At 60.5% G+C, this 22,159-nt stretch overlaps 2 protein-coding genes across 5 annotated transcripts; one reads left to right on the top strand and one right to left on the bottom strand.

Moving 5' to 3' along the window:
• Positions 1–1,249: 1,249 nt before the first annotated feature.
• SSBP4 (single stranded DNA binding protein 4) lies at positions 1,250–16,459 on the top strand. 4 transcript variants are annotated; one of them, XM_019642073.1, is made up of 18 exons: positions 1,252–1,646; positions 9,022–9,094; positions 9,414–9,475; positions 9,562–9,646; positions 12,737–12,829; positions 13,324–13,389; positions 13,598–13,657; positions 13,744–13,813; positions 13,995–14,062; positions 14,141–14,208; positions 14,469–14,514; positions 14,609–14,644; positions 14,746–14,800; positions 14,888–14,958; positions 15,052–15,130; positions 15,510–15,538; positions 15,643–15,866; positions 16,104–16,459. In XM_019642073.1, exons 1-17 carry the CDS (start codon positions 1,588–1,590, stop codon positions 15,850–15,852), a joined length of 1,230 nt encoding a protein of 409 aa, XP_019497618.1. In that variant the 5' UTR covers positions 1,252–1,587; the 3' UTR covers positions 15,853–15,866; positions 16,104–16,459. The 4 variants fall into 4 exon arrangements, with proteins under 4 accessions (XP_019497619.1, XP_019497621.1, XP_019497618.1 ...); XM_019642075.1 differs by having other exon boundaries at positions 15,643–15,750; positions 16,104–16,133; XM_019642074.1 differs by lacking the exon at positions 13,598–13,657 and having other exon boundaries at positions 1,250–1,646.
• Positions 16,460–16,661: 202 nt separating this feature from the next.
• Positions 16,662–19,816, bottom strand: ISYNA1 (inositol-3-phosphate synthase 1). Its single transcript, XM_019641976.1, has 11 exons — positions 19,718–19,816; positions 19,485–19,613; positions 19,223–19,384; positions 18,820–18,952; positions 18,533–18,726; positions 18,165–18,314; positions 17,871–18,086; positions 17,602–17,766; positions 17,405–17,518; positions 17,101–17,318; positions 16,662–16,969 (listed from the first exon to the last, which is right to left on the bottom strand). The coding sequence occupies exons 2-11, from the start codon at positions 19,602–19,604 to the stop codon at positions 16,768–16,770; spliced, it is 1,674 nt and encodes a 557-aa protein (XP_019497521.1). The 5' UTR covers positions 19,605–19,613; positions 19,718–19,816; the 3' UTR covers positions 16,662–16,767.
• Positions 19,817–22,159: the final 2,343 nt, after the last annotated feature.

The following is a 22,159-nucleotide window of genomic DNA, read 5'->3' on the forward strand; positions in this document are numbered from 1 at the left end:
GTGTGCACACAACCTAATGCTGTGTCACTCGGCCCCGTACAACCTCCGCGGACACACAACACTGCCGCAGAGCCAGGGACAGTTGCCCGGACAGTGACCATTTGCTGGGTGCCTGCTAAATAAACCCCCAGGCACAACGTGGCAGACGTGCACTCACACAGGAACACACACACACACACACACACACACACACACACGGTTGTTGCATAGGATAAAAAAGAATACCCATGGCAAACACTTATAGAAACAATCCAGACCTAGCGTCACAACTGCTGGATCACGTTCCGCCCAGCCCACACACATCTGCTAACATGGCCCACAAGTACCCTGGCAAACAGGCCTCCTTCAGGCCCAGGCACTCCTGCCCTGTGGTGTCCTTGTCTATGTTCGCCCACACCACCTCTGCACACCCCCTGGGGGAAGAAAGGACTCAGATGGGGGAATGGGGTACCCATTGTCTGCACCCTTGACTCCTGAAGAAGGGCAATTAAAGGCTGGACACTCCCCATTTACAACTGGCAACACTGAGGCGAAGCCAGCTGGAGTGACCCGGTCAGTCAATAGTCACCCGGCACCTACTGTTGGCACAGGGTGGACTGTGAAGCAGTACAGGGTGGCTCCCAAGGTTTGGCCTGGGCACCCCAGGAGCTTGTCTGTGTGGTATCTTTTGTGTTGTGTGGCTGTGTGGTGTGTGTGGCTGTGGATGTCCACAGGCTACGTGAAACCCCAGGTCTGAGACAGAGCCCTTGGGAGGCTGTAACGGGAGTACTCCAGGGTAGCTGCGTGGGCTCTTTCCCAGGCGTTGGAAGCCGTGGCAAGGCTGTGTCTACGCGTGTCTCTGTGCATCTTTGTGTGTGAGTGGTGGATTGTGCTTCGCTATTGTTACAGCTACTATTGGGGCTGTGTGTGTGACAGCGTGTCCATAGGCAAGCTGGGTGTGGGAAGCTCTGCGGGATGATACACCCAGTGTGACTTCCTGTAGCTTTATGGACAACCAGTAGTTGTTCCAGGATCTGTGCGACTTGCTTGTGTCCTGAGTCTGAGAGTGTAGCTGCAACCAAGTGTGTGGCTGTGTCCCCGGGTGTGCAATTTGGGTGGCTGGTCCTATCTGGGGCTTGTGTATAGCCGTGATCAGCCGTCTCCTGCTATGCGTCCCTGGTGGCCGTCCCCACTAGTGCTCTACGTGTGTGTAGCCGAACCCCTCAGGGGGGCACTGCGCGTGCGCGACCGGCCCACGGTCCCGAAGGCTGGACCCACCCGCGCGCTCGCCATCGCCCCTTTAAGAGCGGCGCCCGCCGGCGGAGGGGAGGCGGCGGGCGGGGGCGCGCGCGGCGGGAGGAGGGGGCGCGCGCTTCCCGGAACAGCCCGCGCAGAAGAGAGGAAGAAAATAAACCCGCGGCTGAACCTGGAGCTGCCGCCGCCCCCGCCGCCGCCGTGTGGAGCTCCCCCGCGCGGATGATGCCCGCGGTGCCGGCGCGGGGCTCGGGGCAGTGAGGCCCGGGGCGCAGGGTAGCTATGGCTACGGCGAGCGCGGCCAGTAGCGCCGCCTGACAGGTGTGGGCCCCGGCGGCGGCAGCTTTGAGCAGCATGTACGCCAAGGGGGGCAAGGGCTCGGCCGTGCCCTCCGACAGCCAGGCCCGCGAGAAGTGAGTCGGGGGCTGGGGGCGGGGCTCGGCGCCGGCGGGCACCTCCCGGGGCACGTGGGCGCGGGGTGCCGGGTGTGCGGGGACGGAGCACGCTCGAAGGGCCGCGAGATTTGCGGGGGCGCTCGAGTCCGGAGGGGTTCAAAGGGTCGTGAGATCTGGGAGCGCGCTAGACCCAAGGGGCATAAGAGGCTTAAAGGGTCGCGAGACTTGCGGGGGCGCGCGAGACCCAAAGGGAGCGAGATTTGCGGGGACGCGCGAGACCCGAGGGACTCGAGGGGTGGCGAGATCTGTGGGAGCGCGCTAGACCCAAGGGGTGTAAGGGGCTTAAGGGGGCGCGAGATTTGAGGGGGCGCGCAAGACTCGGAGGCGTGAGGGGCGCAAGTAGTTGTGAGGTTTGAGGGGGCGCGCGATACCCTAGAGGTCGTAGAGTTGAAGGGGCGCGAGATTTGAGGGGGTGCGCGATACTTGTAAGAGGCTCGAGGGGTCAGGAGATTTGCGAAGATGCGCGGGACTCGAGGGCGCGAGATTTGAGGGGGCGCATGAGATTCCAGTGGGACTCCAGGGTTGCAAGACCTCCTCGACAGCCGGTGGAGACTTGGGTGAATAAGGTTGCATGCGTGGGCGCGCGGGGTTGAGATCCCCACCGCTTCCCGGATCCTCCAGTGGAGTTTCCGGGGACGGGTGAGACTGGACTCTCAGGACCCTTCTCCACTCAGAAAGAGCCTGAGAGAGAAGAGGAGGACCTGAGGGGTGCCAGCCCCAGCCCCGTGTGGCCACTTGTCTGCTGGGCAGCTGGGTGGGGCCCTTGAGGAGGCCACAGGGCTCAGTCCTGGGGCGGAGCCCAGAAGGTCTCCTTCTTATTCAGGGTGCCATGCTGGGCCTTGGGTACTAGGTGCTCTTAGGTTGGTAGGCAGACAGGTACCTAACACCCAGACCCTACTGGTTGAGGCTGGGTGCCCTCAGAAGTGGAAACTCCGTCTGGAGTGGGGAGGCATTATGAAGTTGGCAGTGCCACTTACCTGCTCAGTGGCTTCAGCTGAGGGAGTGCCCCTCGCCTAGACTCACTTTCCTGAGAAATGCAAAGGTAATAACAGTGTTATCTCTTAGGATTGGGAGGATTTGAAAGGTGCTGGAAGCTGTGACATTCCCACAGCAAGGGCACCCAATGGCTTGCAGTATTGTTAAAGTGCCAGAGAAAGGGGCGTGCAGGAGGGAAGACTTTCGATGGCTGATGGCTAATGGCCAATTTCCAGGATCCTAAGGAGTCCAGCTGCCTAGAGTGGCCTTGGGAAAGAGGCCGCCCGAACAGAGAGGTGGTTGGGTTGTTCTGGAGGAGTCCCATGATGATGCTCCTTGAGGGCCAGGCCAGGATTGAAGACTTGCACGTCTGGGCAGTAAAGAGGAGCCCTGGATGTGGGACCCTTCTCCTGTGCTGCCTCTTCTGCCTGGTCTGACAATGGGATCTCCCTCCTGTTCTCAAGGACAAGGGTCCGTTCTCTACCTGGCTTTGGGGTCATTTTGGAGAAGAGATCCTTCTGGTTAGAAGATGTTAGGCAGATAACTTCCCTTTAGGCCTCCCTTGTCCATCTGTTATGAGGTTGGGCTCCAATTCCAAGCACCCTTAAGCATGAAGACTTTTTGAAATGACACCTGGCTCCTGCCTAGGTTGGAATCAGGGTGTCTGGCGTAGCCACCCCACCCTTGGGGATCCTGGCATATCCCCAGCCATCCTCTTACACTGGTTTCTGGGTCTGGGGGCAACCACTCACTCACAGTGGGAATAGTTCACATGTTCAGCAGATGTGTCCTGGTCTGAGTCTGGGGTGGGGTGGTGGTCGGGGAGGCAGGTCTGGGCCCTGAAGAATCCCACATCCTAACAGGGAGGCAGGTGTCAAGTTACTTGGGCAAACTGATGGAAGGCCAAGCTGAGGGATGATCTCAAGATATTCTGTGAAGAAAGCAAAATGGGAAAGTGGGTGATTGTGAAGTATGAGGGGGTTGTCAGGTGTGCAGAGACGTTGAGGAAGAGTAGGCGGCTGAGGGCACAGCAAGTACAAAGGCCCTGGGGTGAGGCCTGGCAAAGGAGCTGGGGCAGTTGCCCTGGGTGGGGGAAGAGCAACCAACCAGGGCACCATGTGGACCAGAGAGGCTTGTATGTGTGAAAGTGCACTCTGGCTCCTCTGTGGAGTGGGGCTTATAAGGGGGTTGGGAGTAGAGGACGAGGACCTGGGGGAGGCAGGCACAATGATCTGGGTGAGATCTGATGATGGCAGCTTAGGTATGGAGGTCAGAGAAGAGAATCAGAGGTTTGAGCTGCAGGTGGTGGGGTTGGGAGTTGGCATTTTGATCCTGTCAGACATCCCATGAGAGATTTGGGTCTTTGAACCTGGCCTCTCCTCTTGGCCAGGTCTGGAGAGGGGGTTATTTGAAGCCTGGCCCCTTTTCCCCATCATCCCCTCACTCCCTAACCATGCCCAGCAGAGGATCTCAGAGGTGGGGGAGTCTGCAGAATCCCCCTGCCCTCCCCCCCACCTGTGGAGGCTGGAGATGCCATCATGTCTCTTGTTTTCCTGTCTGTCCCCTTTCGTGTACTCATCATGTACTCATCCGTTTCCTGTAGAGAGTCCTGGATGAGCATTGATTTGGAGATGGGATTCTGCTGCTAAAGAAAGTTTGGAAAATACCAGATAGTTGCATCCCCCATTTCACCAAAGGGGATGCCTGGGCCTGGAGAGGAAGTGACCTACCAAGCTCACCGGTTCTGAGCACGGAGAGCACTAGAGTGGCTGGCTGGCTGCTCTGAGTCTCAGTTTCCCCATCTGAAATGTAGCCTGCTGCCCTTGCAGGATTCTCACAAGGACTGGCTGGGTAAGAAGCTGCAGGCGGAGCTCCTGGAGCACACAGCCACCAACAGTGCCACTTCCTGTCTCTGGGCCTTGGTTTCCTCTGAAATGGGGTTAAGGGGTTGCACTGCTTAGGTCCTCGGCTCTCCAGGACTGTGTTTTCCTCTCCTTCCTTCTGAGCCCCTTTGGCTCCCCATCTCAACATGGGGTCTGGGCCAGACTGCCCCAGAAACAGATGAGCACCTGCTGGGTAGCTGATGGCAGGTGCCTGCCCTCAGGGGTGCATAACAAAATCTAGAGGGTGAGAGGGAGGCTGGGGTCCCAGTGAGCTACCTGCAGCAAAATATAGCCTCTTCTGTAATATGTAAACACTCGAGCCTTTGGAGAGCCTGTGAGTGACTGCCTCCCAGAACTAACTAGTTCTTGCATTTGCTAGTTCGTTTGGGGTCAATTAGGGATAAAGGTGACAGGGACAATTGGAGTTCCGTTAGCATCGCTCCCTTTTTAGGCTCCAGAGGCTCTGCCTTTGTGAATTGGAGGGAGAGGTCTAAATGTCTGCAGCATGTATGTATACACTTGAGCACTAAATGCTGCCAAGTGGGTTTAGAATAGTTCCATAAATGACAACCATGGTCAGTGTTACTGGGCATCTAGTGTTTTTCTCCTGGGATTGGTTTTGAGACAGCAGATAGCTCAGCAGATGAGGGTCACCATGTGTCTGTCCTGCTTCCAGGTGTGGCCATGGGCATCCTTGTTGGGGGTGGGGGGGGCACGGGTAAGAGGTTCTTGAGGAAGGAACCTCTGAGCTAAGTCCTGGAGGCTGAGCAGAACCAGTAGACACGGGACCCTTTGGGGAAGGGCTTGAGAAGAGGAAGCTTCTGGGGAGAGAATTGGAGGAGGGGGAAGGCTGAGGTGGAATTTATGAGTGGGGGGTTTTCAGTGGCCACTGGGTAGGAGAAAAGCTGTAAGCAGCCGAGGCTGCCAGGTGGCTGATAAGGAGGGTGGCCATCACCTTAGAAAGAGATTTGCTGAAGGCCCGGCCTTGAGGGTGGCAGAGGGGAAGGAGGAAATGTATGTGCTGGAGAGTCCTTTGGGGGCATCAGTGGGACCTGGTTGGTGGTTTAGACCCGGTGGGGTCGTGGTGACACAAGGCTGTGATTAGAGGGCCTCTCCCTACCCCCAGCAGCATGTGCATCCAGGGCCTTTAAGGGGTTGGAGGGCACCAGGCAGGGAGCATCCCTTACTATAATTCCTGAAAATTATGGTAATTCTTGATAATTACTGTGGTAGTGCTGCATTTTAGTTCATGAGGCTTTAACACTCCATTATGTTACCACTTACCTGCATAGCCCATGTGCACTTCTCCTTGTAAGCACTCCCAGGCTGGGCACCCCAATCCCCCAGTTCACTGTTTCTTTTAGAGGGAGGACCTCCCTGGGGCTGCCCCATGTTCCTTGCCACCCATCTATCCTCTGGCAGCAGGAGCCCGTCCCATGGGCAGGCTCTTGGTCCTGCAGGTCATTTATTTTTTGTTAGATTTTTTTTGTGGGGGGGAATTGAGGGGAGGGGAACAGATTAGTTGCTGTCCTTTTGTTCTTCAGTTTAGTTGTGGAGGACGTTGCTTCACTGGCCCATGTTGCTATTATCATAGCGCTCTTCCCGGCTGAGGCAGATCAGTCGCCGGCCACCGGACAGCCACTCACAGCGGCTCTTGGCAGCTCACACTGGCTGCTGGCCACTCACGGTAGCTATGGCAGCCCACTGCAGCAGGGGCTGCAGCCTATACCATCGCCGGCAACTCACAGCAACCCAGCTCCAGGTCGAGCTGTTGTTCATCATCTTAGCTGTAGAGGGCAGTGTCACTGGTCCTCATATGTGGGATCCGAACTGGGGCCCTCTGGCCGTCCCAAGCCAGTTCTTAACCAACGCGCCACTTGGTGGCGCCTGCAGGTCATTTGTTAACACTGGGATTTGGATCCAGAGTCCAGCCCTTCCCTGTAACCAAACTCAGAGCCTGGATGGTGATCCCCAGGCCGGAAGCCCTCCCTGGAGGTCCTAAAACAACCTGGCAAAACATCCCAGCTTTGGGGCTGGCTGAGTGGCTCAGTTGGTTAAGAGTTTGTTCAAGAGTGCGAGCTCTTGGCCACAGGGTTGCCAGTTCGATTCCCGGCCCGAGCTGAGATGCCAACAGGTGGCAGGATGGCTCAGCTTAAAACACACACACACACACACACACACACACACACACACACACACACAAATCCCAGCTTCAAAACTTTTTACCTAAAACAACCCAGAATTCCTCCCTGAGACTCTTTCCTGCTAAAAATTAAAGTACTAACATGTAAGAAAAGTCAGCAACACCAAGAGCCTTCTCTGGCTTCTCTTAGCTCTTGTGATAAAACCCCCAAATCCTTAACATCAAAACAGTAAGCGCTGACCTTTATCAGTGCTCACCTCAGTTAGTCCTTTGGATATCTCATGCAGGGGTCCTGTGCTGGAGCCCAGGGTGCTCTTGTGACCTCAGCAGGGAGGGAAAGACCAAGTCCCTATCCTCCTAGCTACTGTATTCTCCCATGTATAAGATGCACCTTAATTTTGGGGCCCGAAATTTGAAAAAAAAAATGTATTACATAAAGTTATTGAACTCAAGTTTTATTCATCATAAAATTCATACAACTCCTCATCACTGTCAAAACTCCCAACCATTAGCTTGTCCTTATCTGTGTCTGATGACGAATCACCCAATTGCCCTTTGCTCTTCGATCCATATCTTCAGTTCCCTCTCTAAGTAAAAAAACTACAACCACTGTATAAGACAGCTTTTAGACCCCAAATTTTTCAAAAAAGGGTGTGTCTTATACATGGGGAAATACGGTACATTCCAGTGGGCGCTGCAGTCAGTGAGCAGACTGAGTCAGGTGGGGATAAAATAAGATCATCATCAGGGAAGGGGTTAGATGTGACAAAAAGGCCTCTGACAGGTGACACTGGAGCCACTCAAATCTTTAGGTGGTAGTGCCCCAGATGTGGGAACAACCTGTGCAAAGGGCTTGGGGTGCAGGGTGGCCAGTGTGTGTGTGTGTGTGTTGGGGCACTGAGTGAGAAGTGCTGTGGGGGGTGTGTGTGTGTAGACTCTAGGGGCTGGGAGAGAGCGGCCATTGGAGGGGGGCCCTATCAAAATCCAGGTAAGAGAGGCAGTGGCCTGGACCAGGTGTGTGATGGAGATGGCAGGAAAGAGAACTTCTTCCTTAAGGTTTTACCCTAAATTCAATAAGTGCAGTGATCTTGGGGACAGCATGCACCACACTTCTGTGAGTCAAGGCCAGACCACCCAGGTTGGACCACACAGGGAGGGTGGGAGGAGGAGGGAGCTGGGGTGGGGGCATATCCAGGCTGAGCCTTTAGGTGCCAGGTAGACTGTGGACCCTGAGTTAGAGTTATGGGAGGTCAGGGTGGGGCACCATGTGGGCAGCTACATGTAGATGTCATCATAGTGGGAGGGAGGACCTGTGTCCTGGGTCAGATACCACCACAGAATAGTCCAGAGACAGGGCAGATGGAGAAAAGGACCCTGTGGCCTGCGGCATGGAGCCCTTGGTGGACATGGTGGGACCAAGAGACACTTCAGGGGGCTCAGCGAGTCCTGAGGAGAGACTTTTGTCCCTGGGGAGGGGGGGGGGAGGGCAGCCAGCATACAGCCCATGCCCTACCCCCATTCTGGACCCCCCACTTCATCTTGCTCCTTCTTCAAGTGTCTCATCCCCCAGCCTTTCCTGCTCCCTGCACTGACCCCAAAGTGGGCAGGGGCCTGGCTGTATCCTTCTAAGCCTCTGTCTTTGCCCAGAAGGTGGGGCGGTGAGCAGGCTTGGGCTATTCACATCCATTCCTTTACCTCACCAGTTGCTCAGCCTGGCCAACTCCTACACATCCATTAACACCCAGCCTTCCTCAGCAGACAAGCCTGGGAGTGAGTGAGGTGCCTGCCCTGGGCACATGGCTCAGGGTGCCTTCTGGGAGACCCCATGCAGCACACAGTCCAGAGTGATGCCCAGGAGCCCTTTCTCCCAGCAGAAGGCATCCCTGGGGCCAAAGCTGCTCTGGGGTTTTGGTATCAGCAGGATGGGCCTAGGACTTGGTCCATGAGGGGTTGTTGAACCGACCAGAATTTGGCCTGGAAGTGGGGGGGTCAGGGACTGCTGGCATTGTTGCCTAGAGGAGGGGCCTACAGGCTGGGTGTTGATGGATGTGTAGGAGTTGGCCAGGCTGAGCAACTGGTGAGGAGACCATCTCCTGTGAGAGGTGGAGGAGATGGGGGTGGGGTAGGGTTGGGGGACCAGTGGGGCAGCAGTGAGTAAGGCTGGGGGTTGGTGAGATGAGGGCTCACTGTGGGCCCTCTGCCCCTTTTCTACCTGCCCACAAGAAGGCAGGTGCCTGGCTTGAGAACCCCTCCAAGGAAGCATTGGAGGGGTTCAAGGCTGACTTGATTCCAGGCCTCCTGAGAGCCTGAGCGAATCCTGTCCCATCTTTAGGTTGGCGCTGTACGTGTATGAGTACCTGCTGCACGTTGGTGCCCAGAAGTCAGCCCAGACCTTTCTGTCCGAGGTAAGCTGGTCTGGCCTCTACCCACACCCAGGGTCCTCTCCTCTCAGTTTCTGTCGGGGCTCCAGTGGTAGATGGCCCTTCTGGCCAGCTCTGGTAACTGAGGGCTGGGATGGGTCAGGGCCAGTGGCTGGCATACAGGCGTCTGTCCATCCATCTGAGGATCTGACACCTGCATCTCTGCCCCCTGTGTAGTCATTTGGCTGCCCCCTCTTGGCTCCCTTGCTCCGGTCCACTGGTTCCCTGCCCTGTGTTCCCTGCCTGAGGTGGGGCTGGGTTGGGCGGGCAGCGGCCCCTTACCTGCCTTCCCTCTCCTCTGCAGATCCGATGGGAGAAGAACATCACGCTGGGGGAGCCCCCGGGCTTCCTGCATTCCTGGTGGTGGTGCGTGTGGGGCTGGCGTGGGCAGGCCATGGAGGGGGCTAGGTGGGGGCTTGTGGGGAAACCATCGTCCCCCCTGCTGCCCACAGCGTGTTCTGGGACTTGTACTGTGCAGCACCTGACCGCAGAGAGGCATGTGAGCACTCAAGTGAGGCCAAGGCCTTCCAGGACTACGTGAGTCCCACCCCGGGGATGGGGACAGGCATGGGCAGGGAGGTGGGGGCTGGAGGGTCCTGCATGGCCTAGGCTTAGATGGGCTGGGCACTGGGGTCCCTGTGCCCTCCACTGGGCCCAGGGTCACTCACAGGGTGGGGGAGGCTCATTTCTGCTGCACCACAGCCCTCACACCTTCCTGAGGCCAGCCCCTCCTCCTTCCCTTCACATGAGCCTGAGGTCCAGGGTAGACAGACTGCACAGCTCCTGACCACCACCGTCTGTCCTCTGCCACCCCAGCCTTTCTGAGCCTCCTGAGGTGGAAGCGTGGTGGTGGTGGTGATAGTGGTGTGGCTAACAGCATCTGGGACACTTCCTGACCTTTCTCTGTGACTGGGGCTGCGGACTCACCACTTTGGCCTCAGTCTCCCTCCCTGTTAAGTGGGGTGGGGGGCATCAGGCCTGTCTGGAGAGGAGCGGGGGTGGGGGTCAGGGTGGGGGTGACATAAGAGGCACGGTGGCATCTTGTTGTCATGGGGAACAGATGGCAGCCCCCTGCCTTTACTACCCCCCCGTCCCTCAGAGGTGGAGGGCAGGGAGGACTTGTCCCTACACCCTTCCAGGCTGTGGGCCCCAGGGGGAAACAATGGCTCCACTGGCTTCTGGGGAAGTGCAGCTTCAGGCGAGTTCCCCTCCTCCCAATGTTCCCATTCTCCTTCAGCTGGTACCCTCACCTCTTCCCCTGCAGCCTCCCAGGGCTTGGCCACCCCCACTTTCTCCCTGCAGTGGCACCTGAGCTTAGGCCTCTGCAGGGCAGGGTGCAGCCGCAAGAGGTGGGGGTTCACCTCATCTCTGAAATCGCCCCACGCACGTTGTACACGCGTGCATGGGAGCCAGGATCCCCGCTGTTTGGCCCCATCAGGTTCCACTGTGCATTTGCTGTCCCTATGTCCCGGTCCCGCCAGAACTGGGGCTCAGGGGTGCCGAGTTGTGCGCGTGCGTGACGCCGCGTGGGCCTCTTCACTGTCCCTGTGGCAGTTCCCCCGCCGGGTCTGGCGGCCTCTCCTGCGCCTCTCTGGAGGGCGGGGCGCGCAGGCTCCAAGTGGGCGTGAACGCGGTTCCCGGCGCACGCCGGTTACCATGGCAGCAGGGCGCATGGGGAGCTGGCGCGGGCACAGCTGTCTGGGGGCGCGCGGGGTGACGGGTCCCTGCGGCCGCCGCTCTTGCTCAAGGGGGCTTCGGCCGCCCCTCCCTGCTCTGGGTCACCTCGGCGTCTCCAGGAAACGCCAGCGCTCCCAGCCCGTCGTTATGGCAACGCAGGCGGGGCGCCTCTGGGTGGATGATTGACATGGGGGGTCCAGCTCGGGCCTCCTGCCAGGGAGGTTGAGCCGGCCGTGCATTAACCCTTCAAGGCCTAGAGTTGGGGAGCCGCAGGAATGAGGGGTGCCCCACTTTTCCCCCACCCCCATACCTCGTGGTCCAGATCCTGGCGCACAGCCTCCCCCACCTTTGCCCTCCCCGACCAGGAAACGCTCTGGCGCCTGCTGTGGCTTAGAACGGGGCTGCTCCCCACAACCTCGACCTCTCTTATGTAGTAGACAGTAGAGGGCGGAGACTCCCAGGGCCCAGAGGTGTCCCCTTTAAACCACTGAGGCAGGCGTCTGCTAGAGTAGCTGCTGCAAGACATGGGGCTGTGTGTTCGTGAGAGGCAGTGAGGTGGAAGTAGGGGGGAACCCCACAGTTGGGAGGGGATGCTGAAAGCTTTGTCCTCCCACCCCCCAGGGTTGCTTGAGCTTTCAGATGACTTGTGCTGGGAGTGCTGTCAGCCATTCTCATCCACTGTACTGTTCCCACCAGTACCCCCAACTTGGGACCTGAGTAGGAGTCTTTTAGAGGCTGACCTTTGAGAAGGAGCAGGAAAGGGGCCAGGCTGCAGTCCCGCTGAGGGAGCATGTCTGGGCGGGGCGGGGGGGGGCTGTGCCCCTCTCCTGTAGGACAGGAAGTGCTGTGTGACAGTGGGCAAGTGCATAACCCCTCTGAACCCGAGTGACTGCAGTTCCGGAAATTATGAGCGTCCCTGTGTGCTGGCTTGCGCCAGCCCCAGGGACAGTGGTAACCAGGACAGACTATCTCCTGACTCCTGGTGGGAGAGGACGGGTGATGCAGATAGACAGGAGTTGAGAGCCCCCCAGAAAAGGACTCGACTCAGTGCCCTTCCATATCCTTTGATGTGTCTCCTCTGCCCTGTAGACTAGTCCTCCAGTCCCCCTCACCCCCCCCCGCTCTGTGAACCCCAAGGCTGATAACCCTGAGACTTGCAACGGACCAGAGGAGGTAGCCTGCCCCCTGCCAGCTCGGGGCTTGCCACCTGCATTTCTGCCCTTGGCCCACATGTGAACGCTCCTATAGCACCTGGTCTTCTCCCCTCCTCCATTTGAAGAGGTTGGGGACCTGGAGACACATCCCAGGAGTCCTGTTCTTCTCCCCTCCCTCCTGGAGGGGCAGGGGAGTGGTCTGTGCTGGAGCTCCAAGGAGGAGCCCTGGGGAGGGAGGTTCATCTTAAAGCTGCCCATTGTTTTTTGTGTTTATTTGGGGTGTGTTTAGGTAGTGCCTAGGGATCCAGCTAAGTAAACTGCCTTGCCAATAAATAGGACTGTGCCCCCACCGGTAGGAGGTTGGATTCAGATGGGAAGAACCAGCCTGTGCTGGAGGGCTGAGTGCACAGCAGTCCGGGGTGGTTGGCATTTTCAGATCCCCCACAATCCTCAGGCTCGGGGCTCTGGGGCCTTCTTCCTGGGTTGTAGGTTCAGCCCAGTTGGGCCCTGACCACCTCCTGGGTCTCAAGTGCAGCAAGGAGGCAGAGCCTCTGCTGAGGCCACCAGTGAATCTGAATTCGTGGCCATGTCAGGGTTGTTAAACGGAGGTGGGAACGGGTGAGGAGCAGCTGCTCTGTCACCTAGGGACCCTCCAGGCATCCTACATGCCTGGAGAGAGGATCAGATGGCCTGGGTCCCCTGTTCTGTGGGACAGGCTGCTTGTGGAGAGCAGAGTCAACACTGAAGCAGGAAGTGGCCTGACCCAGTCCTCATGTCTCCCCCTCCCCCCTTGCAGAGCGCTGCTGCAGCTGCCCCCAGCCCGGTGATGGGGAGCATGGCCCCCAACGATGCAATGGCAGCGGGCCCCATGGCACCTGGCTTCTTCCAGGTATAGCCAGGGCTGAGGCCCTTTGTCCCCTGACTCTGCATGCGCATGTGTCAGAGGATGACAGTCGTGGGCAATGGCAAGGGGGGGGGGGTCCCACGTCGGGATAGGCCCTGAAGCAGGCAGGCTGGAGTTGGGTGGGAGGGTTGTGGGTGCAGTGGTGATGCGCATGAAGGCCTTGGTGGGGCTGGCGAGAGAGGGGCCCCAGGGCCTGGGGCCCCAGTGCAGGAGGGGGCGGGGTCTCTGCGCCCTTGAGCTGCGTGTGCGTGTGCCAGAGTACCTAGATCCGCAGAGTGTGGCTCTCTGAGCCACGGGTCCCGCCTATGACCCCTTCCATAGAGGGTACCCCCAGTCTTGGAAACCGGTATGTGACTCACCCTCCCGCTTCTATGGCGTCCCCTCCCCTTCATCTCCGCTGGCCAGAGTCAGCAGGGCCCTGGGAAACAGAGCTTCGGGTGGCCTCGCTCTTCTCAACTCACCTGGTTCTGTCCTCCTAGGGCCCCCCGGGCTCCCAGCCGCCCCCCCACAGCCTCAACACCCCCATGATGGGGCCTCACATTCAGGTAAGGATCTGTGACGCCCCGCCCCCTCTCCCATGCACGCCCCTCCCCTCTGCGCCTGCACTCACCGGGAGCCAGCGGGCTGCGGTTTTGCTGGCTGGGCGTGGAGGAGGGGACAAGCCAGACTGGGGGCCTGGGCGCAGCAAGAACCGGCTAGCTTTGGGGGTAAGCGGGTGGGGGGAGGTGCTGACCCCGGCCCACCCTCTTCCAGCCCTTCATGTCACCGCGGTTCCCAGGGGGCCCCCGGCCCACCCTGCGGATGCCGAGTCAGGTGAGAGAGGGAAAACGGGAGGGAGGGGCAGGAGTTGGGCCAGGGTGGGGGCACCCACACTCAGTGCTGCCACACCCCTTCCGCAGCCTCCCGTGGGCCTTCCCGGTTCCCAGCCCCTCCTCCCTGGCGCCATGGACCCCTCCCCGCGTGCTCAGGGTGAGTAGGGAAGCTCCAGCTGGTGTCCCCTACTACCTGTCACGATCCCAGCTCCAAGTGCCTTGTCCCTGCTGCCTCACCTTGCAGAGCCGCGCCCCCCCCACCCGCCTTCCTCCCAGCGCGTGTCCACCTGAGGAGTGGTCCTGGTCTGAGCCCCCCCTTCCTTCTGTCCCCACTCCAGGGCATCCAAGCATGGGCCCAATGCAAAGGGTGACTCCTCCACGGGGCATGGCCAGCGTTGGGCCCCAGGTAAGGAGTGGGCCCAGGTAGGGGGCTTACAGGGCTCTCCCCTCTGGGCTTGCACTCACGGCCTTTTCGCCTTCACAGAGCTATGGAGGTGGCATGCGGCCCCCACTCAACTCCCTCGGCGGCCCAGGCCTGCCCACAATGAACATGTAAGGCACTAAGGGACCCTGGGAGTGTGCCCACGGGGGTCACCGCCCAGCTTCTTGTGTTGGATCTGCACAACAGCCCGGGATATTGTTTATTCCACTGTTGGGTGGGGAAACTGAGGCCCAAAGGTCAGTGAGTGTTGGGTTGGGATTTCCAGGTGGTTACCACTTAGCCAGTATCTGCTGCTCTGGGGCCAGTAGGACAGGGTGTGGTGAGGGTGCTGCCTGGCCCAGCCCTCGGTTCCACTCACCGTCTCTCATAGGGGCTCCGGAGTGCGTGGCCCTTGGGCCAGTCCCAGTGGCAACTCGGTGAGTTGGAGAATGGGGACTGGAGGGGAGTGAGTTGGGTTAGGGATGTGGGCGGTACAGTGGGCGGACTGCTCACAGGTGCCCCTTTCCCCAGATCCCCTACTCCTCTTCCTCTCCCGGCAGCTACACGGTGAGTGGGGCTGAGACTGGGCGACCAGACTTGGGGGGAACAGGGATTGCTGGGTGGCAGGTGGGGGGGCCTTTCTCACGTTCTGTCTCACTCGTATGCAGGGACCCCCAGGAGGAGGTGGGCCCCCTGGAACACCCATCATGCCCAGCCCTGGAGGTACTAGGGCCTGGGTAGTGCGTGGAGAGGGGTGTGCATAGGGGAGGCCCCCTTACATTCTTGGCCCTCATGCATCGTCTTCCCTAGACTCCACCAACTCCAGCGAGAACATGTACACCATCATGAACCCCATTGGGCCGGGTGCCGGCAGGGCTAACGTAAGTGGGGAACTGTGGGTTGGTGGCTGCTGGAGGCAGTGGCCCAGCTGGCACGATGGTGGCCCCAGTCCCACGCCGCCCCTCTGCCTGCAGTTCCCTCTCGGCCCCGGCTCAGAGGGCCCCATGGCCGCAATGAGTGCGCTGGAACCTCACCACGTGAACGGATCCCTGGGTGAGTGGGCGGCCAGCGACCCATTCCCACTCCTGCCGCAGGCTGCTTCACGAGCTTTGTGCGCCCCCTGGCGGCCTTCCCGCTCTTCCATCTGTGTTCCTTGTCGGGGCGTCAGGGTCACGCCCCGCCCTGAGCCTCCTTGGGCGGCTCAGTGACCTAGGATGCGCTGGGGGAGGGCCCAGTAACTAAACCGTGGGGACACCTGGCTGCCGGCACCGATCCCCTTTCGGGCCCTCTGCCTCGGAAGCCCAGAGGGCTGGACCGAGGGAGGGGGCGCGGCCGTGGGGGTGTTCGAGGAGGGGTCGGTGGACCCCGGGCTTGGGGGGCGGGCCCGGCGTAGGCGTGTCTGAGCCACGTGTTCCCGTGTAAATGTCCACAGGCTCGGGCGACATGGACGGGTTGCCGAAGGTGAGGGGCCGCACTCGGGCGGGGTGGGGTTTTGGGGTGGGCCGCGTAGGGGGCCTGGCCAGTGGGCGAGGCGGGAGTCGCATGCTGACCGCGGCCGCCCCCAGAGCTCCCCGGGCGCCGTGGCCGGCCTGAGTACCGCCCCGGGCACCCCGCGGGACGACGGCGAGATGGCGGCTGCCGGGACCTTCCTGCACCCGTTCCCGAGCGAAAGCGTAAGCGACTGCGTCGACTCCCCCCCCGCGGCGGCGTCGGGCCGGAGGGGCCTGGCGGGCAGGCCCCGGCGGGGCGGCCGGGGGGCCAGAGCAAGACCGTGACCGCGGCGGGCCAGGTGGGGGGGCGGCCGCGGCATCCTTCCCCTCCCCTCCCCCCCACACCCTGGACTCACTGCCCCGCCTCTACCCCGCCCCCACCCTGGGTCCCGTGCCCCAGGGCGGCCCCACCTCCTTAACTTCAACACCAGCCCCCTCCCCACATCCGCCCCACCCTGCCCATTCTCCCCGGGGGGCGGGTCCCAGCCTAAGCCTGAGCTGAGCCGGCCCGCGCGCCATCCCCCGTCTCTCCGCAGTATTCGCCCGGGATGACCATGAGCGTGTGACGGGGCAGCAGCCCCTTGCCCACTGCCGGCTTTGGCCTCTGCTCAGCGCCCCTGCCCAGGGCTAAGGGCCAGGGGCTCGGGTGGTCTGCAGGGGGAGGGTCTGAGTTTACACCTTGGGCAACTGGACTCCTGGTCAAGGCTTGGAGGCCCCACACGAAAGACTCTCATTTTATAAACGCAAGGACCTCAGAGAGGCTCTTTCCTGTATGGGCCCTTCCCCCCATTTCTATTTTGTCCTGGGGGACTCCTAGGAGGGAACTTCCTTGCCCCTGGACAGCAGGGGGTGGACCCCAATCAATAAATGTAATTTGTTTTGGTTTTTGGTATCTGGTCTCAGATTTCTTGGCTTGTAGGCACCCCCCCCCCAAGGTTTCAACCCCACCTTCAGGGTTTGGCTTAGGCAGAGGCCCTAGGGGTTCTGGAAGGTCCCTGAAGGTTGAGACAACAGTTTTGAAGGGTAGGTAGGAGGTGAAAAGTTGGGGGGTGGTTAGGGTTAGGTTGAAGGTACCAAGAACCCAAAGGTGTGGCTAATATTGGCAATGGCTTTATTGTGTTGGGGGTAAGGGGCCTGGAAAGATGGATTCTGAAGAGTAATGGGGGGTGAGAGTTGCGGGGTTCTGTATTGGCCACTGCCTCAGGTGGTGGGCATCAGGTTTGCCTCAGCCTTCGAGTGCCCGTTGGCGTCGCCAGTACAGCAGTTGGGGGCTGTGGGCGCTTGTTCTTTCTTGCAAGACACAGGGCAGGCAGCAGCACCATGTCCGACTTGCTTGGGACAGAAACGCTCCATTTTGTACTCCAGAAGCATGTGGTTCTGTGGTGGCAGCCCTATGCAGGCCCTGGGGATAGGTAGGGTCTCAGCAGGGCCAGACCCAAGCCAGCACCCCTGCAGCCTGCAAGTCCTAGGGCCCGTGCACAGTCCAGTGAGTGGGCAAAGGACCAAGGGTGGGGACCCCCAGGCGGGGCACACCTGAGGATGTTCTCGATACAGCTGCGCTGGTGGAAGAGTGGGTTGACCACTGGGCTGCCCGGCGGCACCAGTGGCGCCTTGAAGAGGAAGCCAAGCAGCGACAGCACTGGGTGGAAGCCCTGTGGCTCGGGGTCGACATCAGTGCAGAAGCTCACACGCTGGCACAGCTCCGTCAGTATGGCCAGGTCCAGCATGATGGGAGCTGCCAGGAGCGAGTCCTGTGGGGTACAGGACTCGACAGGTCAGGCGGTGGGCGGGGCAGGTGGGGGGGAGGGGCCCACTCCCGCCCCCACACAATTCACACCTCGCAGGTATTGTGCAGCACCAGCGTGTTGGTGCCACCCAGCATCAGCTCGGACGTGTACTCATCCAGCGCACGCTTACTGTCGCCCACATACGGCACGTACTTGATGACCACCTAGGGCGTGGCACAGGGTCACAAGGGTCTGCCCTCTGCTGGGTGACCCCCCTCTCCACCCCCTGTGCCTACACCCCACGCACGCAGTGGTCGGGCTCCTCGCCCGGTGCGTAGAGCACCGGGTTGCTCTGCACCATGTCGTCCACCACGCTGCTCTTGGACACCTCCTTGGAGCGGAACTGCGGCGGTGCAGACAGGTTCCGCCCGTCGTTGTTGCCCAGGTGGTTGTAACTCACGATGGACATGGTCTGCGGGAAGGAGGGGCACTGCAGGCCTGGCAGTGCACCAGCCCGGAGCTTGTGGTCCAACCCCTCCCCCTGCCTCGAGCTGCGCACCCTCTAAGCCCACGCACCTTGAGGCCAGAGCCGATAAGGAAGTCTACCAGCACAGACTTGACCTTGGTCTGGCCTGACTTGAAGTCATCTCCGCCCACGAAGACGCGGCGTTGCCAGGCGAGCTCGAGCGCACCCGGCACCAGAGTGTTCTGTGGGGACCCATTGAGGAATGCACAGCCCTCCAAGATGCTGGCCACTGCGAAGAGCGTGGAGGGCGATACCTCCAGGCCTAGCTGCGGGCACAGGCGGACAGTCAGCGGAGGGGTCCCTTGGAAACTGTCCCTGACTCTGTTCCACCCCGGGGCACCCACCTGGATGGTACGCAGCAGGTTCTCAGCGGTGTCATTGAGGCCCGGGACCACTTCGCAGAAGCGCTCAGTGTTTGCTGTCCACAGCACGATGACTTTGTCCAGCCCCACGCGGGACCGGAAGTCGCGGATGTCCTTGCGGATCTGTTCCAGCTGCGGGAGTGGAGGTGGGGTGTGGGGGAGGTTGTACAGGCCCCCTGATGTGTGGAGGTCTGGGCTCCCCAGCTCCCCAAGTGCAAAGAAAGATCTGGCCCTTCGGGATGGGAGCATGGGGACAAAAGGGAGACAGGTGGAGGGAGAGAGGAGCAAATGGCAGTGGGAACAAGTGCTGGGGGATAAGGGATGAGGATGGGGGTGGGGGCATGCTGCACCTGCTGCGCGCGTGTGCCTGGGATGAGGTTGTCTGCGCGCGTGCTCTGGTTGGCTGCGATGAACTCCGGGATGTAGACCGAGGGCCGTGGGCGCAGGGCCTCCATGTGCGGCCACAGCTGCTCCTGCAACCCCCAATCCAGTACCTGCGCACGCCGCATCGCCTCAGCCAAGTTCAGCGACGATATGTCCCAGCCTGGGGGCGACCCTTAGGCTCGGCCCGGCCCGGCAGAGGGGGTCCCTCCAGGTCCCGCCTCCCACCCCACTCCCGGTTCATGGCCCCGCCTACCGTCGAACACGAGGTCATCGGGCGACACCATGGGCAGCAGCGCACGGAAGGGCACGAACACCTCCTGGCCCTTGGCGTCCAGGCCTAGGCTAACGGTGCCCGCCTGCGTCAGCGAGCCGTAGTAGTTGGCCTCCTGGGGGCGTCGGGGGAGGGATGGAGTGACGCTAAGGGTGGGCGTGGCGTGGGGAGGGCCCTGCCCCACTTTGGGGGACTCAGCTTGACACTCCAAGCCAGAAGAGGGCCGAAGGCAGAAGCTGCTTCCGCGCCAGAGGTCCCGACCCAGAGCTCGCGGACACCTTAGGCTCCGCCCCCGTGGAGACCCCTCCCTGCAGGCCCCGCCCCCGCCTGCACGACTCTGGCAGAGCCCAACTCCCGCAGCGCCCCGCCCGACCGACCCCCATACCTTGCGACCCGTGCGCGTGGGCCAGGACAGGCGCAGCCGGTTGGCTAGCACGGCAGCAGTGAGTGTAGAGCCGTTGTTGCCTCCCCAGCCGACAAGCATGACCCCGAGCCGGGGCACCTGACGGGCAGTCCGGAAGGTGAAGCGCGTGGACATGGGGTGCACCTGGGGGCGGGCGGCACAGTGAGTTCGGGACCGTAGACGTTAGGCAATCGCACCCCACTCCCGGATCCATGAGTCCCGCAGCCCCCAGTTCCTTGCCCACCTTGAGGATGCCGCCCTCGCGGCTGACGCCTGTCGTGCGATACTCGTACTGCGCCTCGATGGCCTCGTGGCTATAAACCACGTCTGGGCTCTCCACCACAAACTCGGCTGCGGTCTCCATCACGATGAGCTGGGAGTGTGGGGTTGATAGGAGGTCAGCGGGAACAAGAGATCCCGCCGGTCCAAGCCGACTTCGATCCCCCAGACTCGTATCCCTCCCGGGACCCCACTCACCGGGCGCGGAGTCGGTTCGGACAGGCGCACTGCTAGCGTTCCCGGCGCGCGAACTCCAGAGAAAAGAGCCGCAGCCCCGCCCTCGCTCCGCCCCTCACCCTGCTCGCGCCGGGGGAGGGCGCGCTGGCCTTGGACTCGGGTTCGAGGCCCTACAGCAGAGTCCACGAGGCTATCGCGTGCTGGTCCCCGCATCCACGTGGGCAGTAGACCCTGGCACCAAGCAGGGAGCGCGTGGATTCATTTCGCACCACAGCCCATTAGGGCGTGTGGCCTTTTATCCCCATTTCACAAAAGAGGACATTTAGGCTGAAAGTGAGCGCGTTGGTGCTGCCCAGCATCAGGTCGGACGTGTATTCATCCAGCGCATGCTTGCTGTCGCCCACATACAGCACGTACTTGATGACCACCTAAGAGGCGGCACGGGGTCACACGGGTCTGCCCTCTGCTGCGTGACACCCCCACCCCCACCCCCATGCCTAAACCCCAGACACAGGGCAGGAAGTGGAACTGGGCAGGGTGGCTGGGCCTACGAGGGTGGGTGTCCCTGGGGCCGAGATACTACAGGGAAAACTGAAGCAGAGGACTGAGCTAGGACTTGCACCCCCAAAGCCAGACACTCCTCCCGCCCAGGCTGCCTCTCCTTCCCACTTCCGGAGCAGTAGCACCCACTAGGCACTCCGATCTCCCTCTGACAGGGCTCACATGGGGGAGTCCTGGGAGGCCTCAGTTTCCCCACCTGTAGCAGGAGGGCTTGCGGGGCCAGGTTAAGGGGTAGGAATGTATGGTGAGGAAGGGATGGCAAGGCCCAGGCAGCCAGCTGGGGAGGAGCTAGGCTTGCAAAGCACTGCGCTCTGCTAGCACCCAGTGATAAGAAATCGTGGGAACCGGGCGGGCGGGCGGTGGCGGCTCCCCGCTGGAACTTTCCAAAACAAGCGGCCTCCTCCGGCTGGAAAGTTTCCACCACTGGAGTGGGCCCAAAAGGTGGATAGTTGGGAACATTCCCAGGAAGCATGGTCAGGGCCCCGCCTAGGGGGTGTGGGGGCTCCAAGGCTTTGCTCTCAAGGGACCCCAGTATACAGGGAGTTGGTAGTGGACTGGGGCACTCCCAGCTGAGGGAACTCAAGAGGCAGGGCTGGCCAGGGCAGGCTGCCTAGAGGAGGTGGATGCTGGGAGGGGTCTTGAGATCTGAAGACCTCTTATCTGAGGAAGTAGATTCAGGAGCAGATGAAAAGGCAGCTGGGGAGGGGAAGGGGGGCAGTGTAAGGAACCAGGGTAGGCCCTCAGGGATGGAGACAGGGAATATGGTCTCATGAATACTTGGGTATGTTCCAGCTCCTGGGTAGAGATTGAATTTCATCACCAGTGGCCAGTAATTTACTCAATCATACCTACGGAATAGAACCTCTATAAAAAACCCTAAACAAAGGGTATCAGTGAACACAAGAGGTGTTGCGAGGGTGGCACACATGAAGCAGGCACCAAAGCCCCGTGCCAGTCCCCACCCTGCCCTCTGCCTCTCCTCCCTTTGGCTGTTGGAAGTATTTTCCTGAGCACTGTGAGCCATTCTAGCAAATTACCAAACCTAGAAGGGGGTCATCAGAACCCCTGACGTATAGCCTGTTGTTCAGAAATATGGGTGGCTGGGAACTTGTGGCTGATGTCTGAAGTGGGGGACAGTTTTGTGGGACTGAGCAGCTTAACCTGTGGGGTGTGATGCCAGCCCTGGGAATTGAACTGTTGGATGTCCATTTGGTGTCTGAGGACCAGAGGGTCGTACAGGGAGCTTGCACCTCCAGGCCACATGGTATATCACAGGAATGTGTGCAGAGAAGAGGATAAAGGCCCCAAAACACAGCCCCAGGGAACCCCAGCATTCCCAGGGTAGCATGAAAGAGGTGCCAGTCGAAGGATGGTGGGACAGAGCCCAGGTGGGTCCATGGAGGGGCAGTGCTGGGGACAGCTGAGAGGGACTATTCTTAGCAATTGGTTGGTGATATAAGGCTGCCTGGGTGTGCCACGTGGGGTTGAATGCTGCCTAGGGGTGGGTGGTGAGTGACTGAGGACTACTGTTCCCACCAGATCACTGTTCTTACCAGACCCTAGGGCAAGAGCAGAGCTGTCTTTGTTGCTGTTAAGTGCCAGTGCCCAGGGGGAGCCCAGGGCACAGGAGGGGCTGTGGGATCTGGGTGCTGGTGGGAGGACAATCAAGGATGTTATCCAGCAAGGAGTAGGAGAGGGTGGGCAGTCCTGAGCCCCACAGCCACAGTACAGGTCTCAAGGTGGGGGAAGATCCTTTTGGCCACCTGGGGGGCTGGACTCTTGGCGGCCTGGACTGAGGAAGGATGGTCAGGGAACTGCCTGCGGCTGCTGTGCACTAAGGGGCAATGGGTAGGGTGGCGCTGGGCAGCATGGGGGGCTGTGGGAAAGGCTGGCAGAGGGGGG

Source organism: Hipposideros armiger, unplaced genomic scaffold, assembly GCF_001890085.2.
Source record: "Hipposideros armiger isolate ML-2016 unplaced genomic scaffold, ASM189008v1 scaffold_64, whole genome shotgun sequence".
Lineage (NCBI taxonomy): Eukaryota > Metazoa > Chordata > Mammalia > Chiroptera > Hipposideridae > Hipposideros > Hipposideros armiger.

Coding starts and splice junctions, on each gene's coding strand:
- SSBP4 (XM_019642073.1), top strand. CDS start 1,588: ATGTACGCCAAGGGGGGCAAGGGCTCGGCCGTGCCCTCCGACAGCCAG. Junction 14,063..14,140: donor TGGCCAGCGTTGGGCCCCAG/GTAAGGAGTGGG, acceptor TCGCCTTCACAG/AGCTATGGAGGTGGCATGCG. Junction 14,959..15,051: donor CGGGTGCCGGCAGGGCTAAC/GTAAGTGGGGAA, acceptor CTCTGCCTGCAG/TTCCCTCTCGGCCCCGGCTC.
- ISYNA1 (XM_019641976.1), bottom strand. CDS start 19,604: ATGGAGACCGCAGCCGAGTTTGTGGTGGAGAGCCCAGACGTGGTTTAT. Junction 18,953..19,222: donor CCACGCGCACGGGTCGCAAG/GTATGGGGGTCG, acceptor CGACGCCCCCAG/GAGGCCAACTACTACGGCTC. Junction 18,087..18,164: donor ACCTGCTGCGTACCATCCAG/GTGGGTGCCCCG, acceptor CTGTGCCCGCAG/CTAGGCCTGGAGGTATCGCC.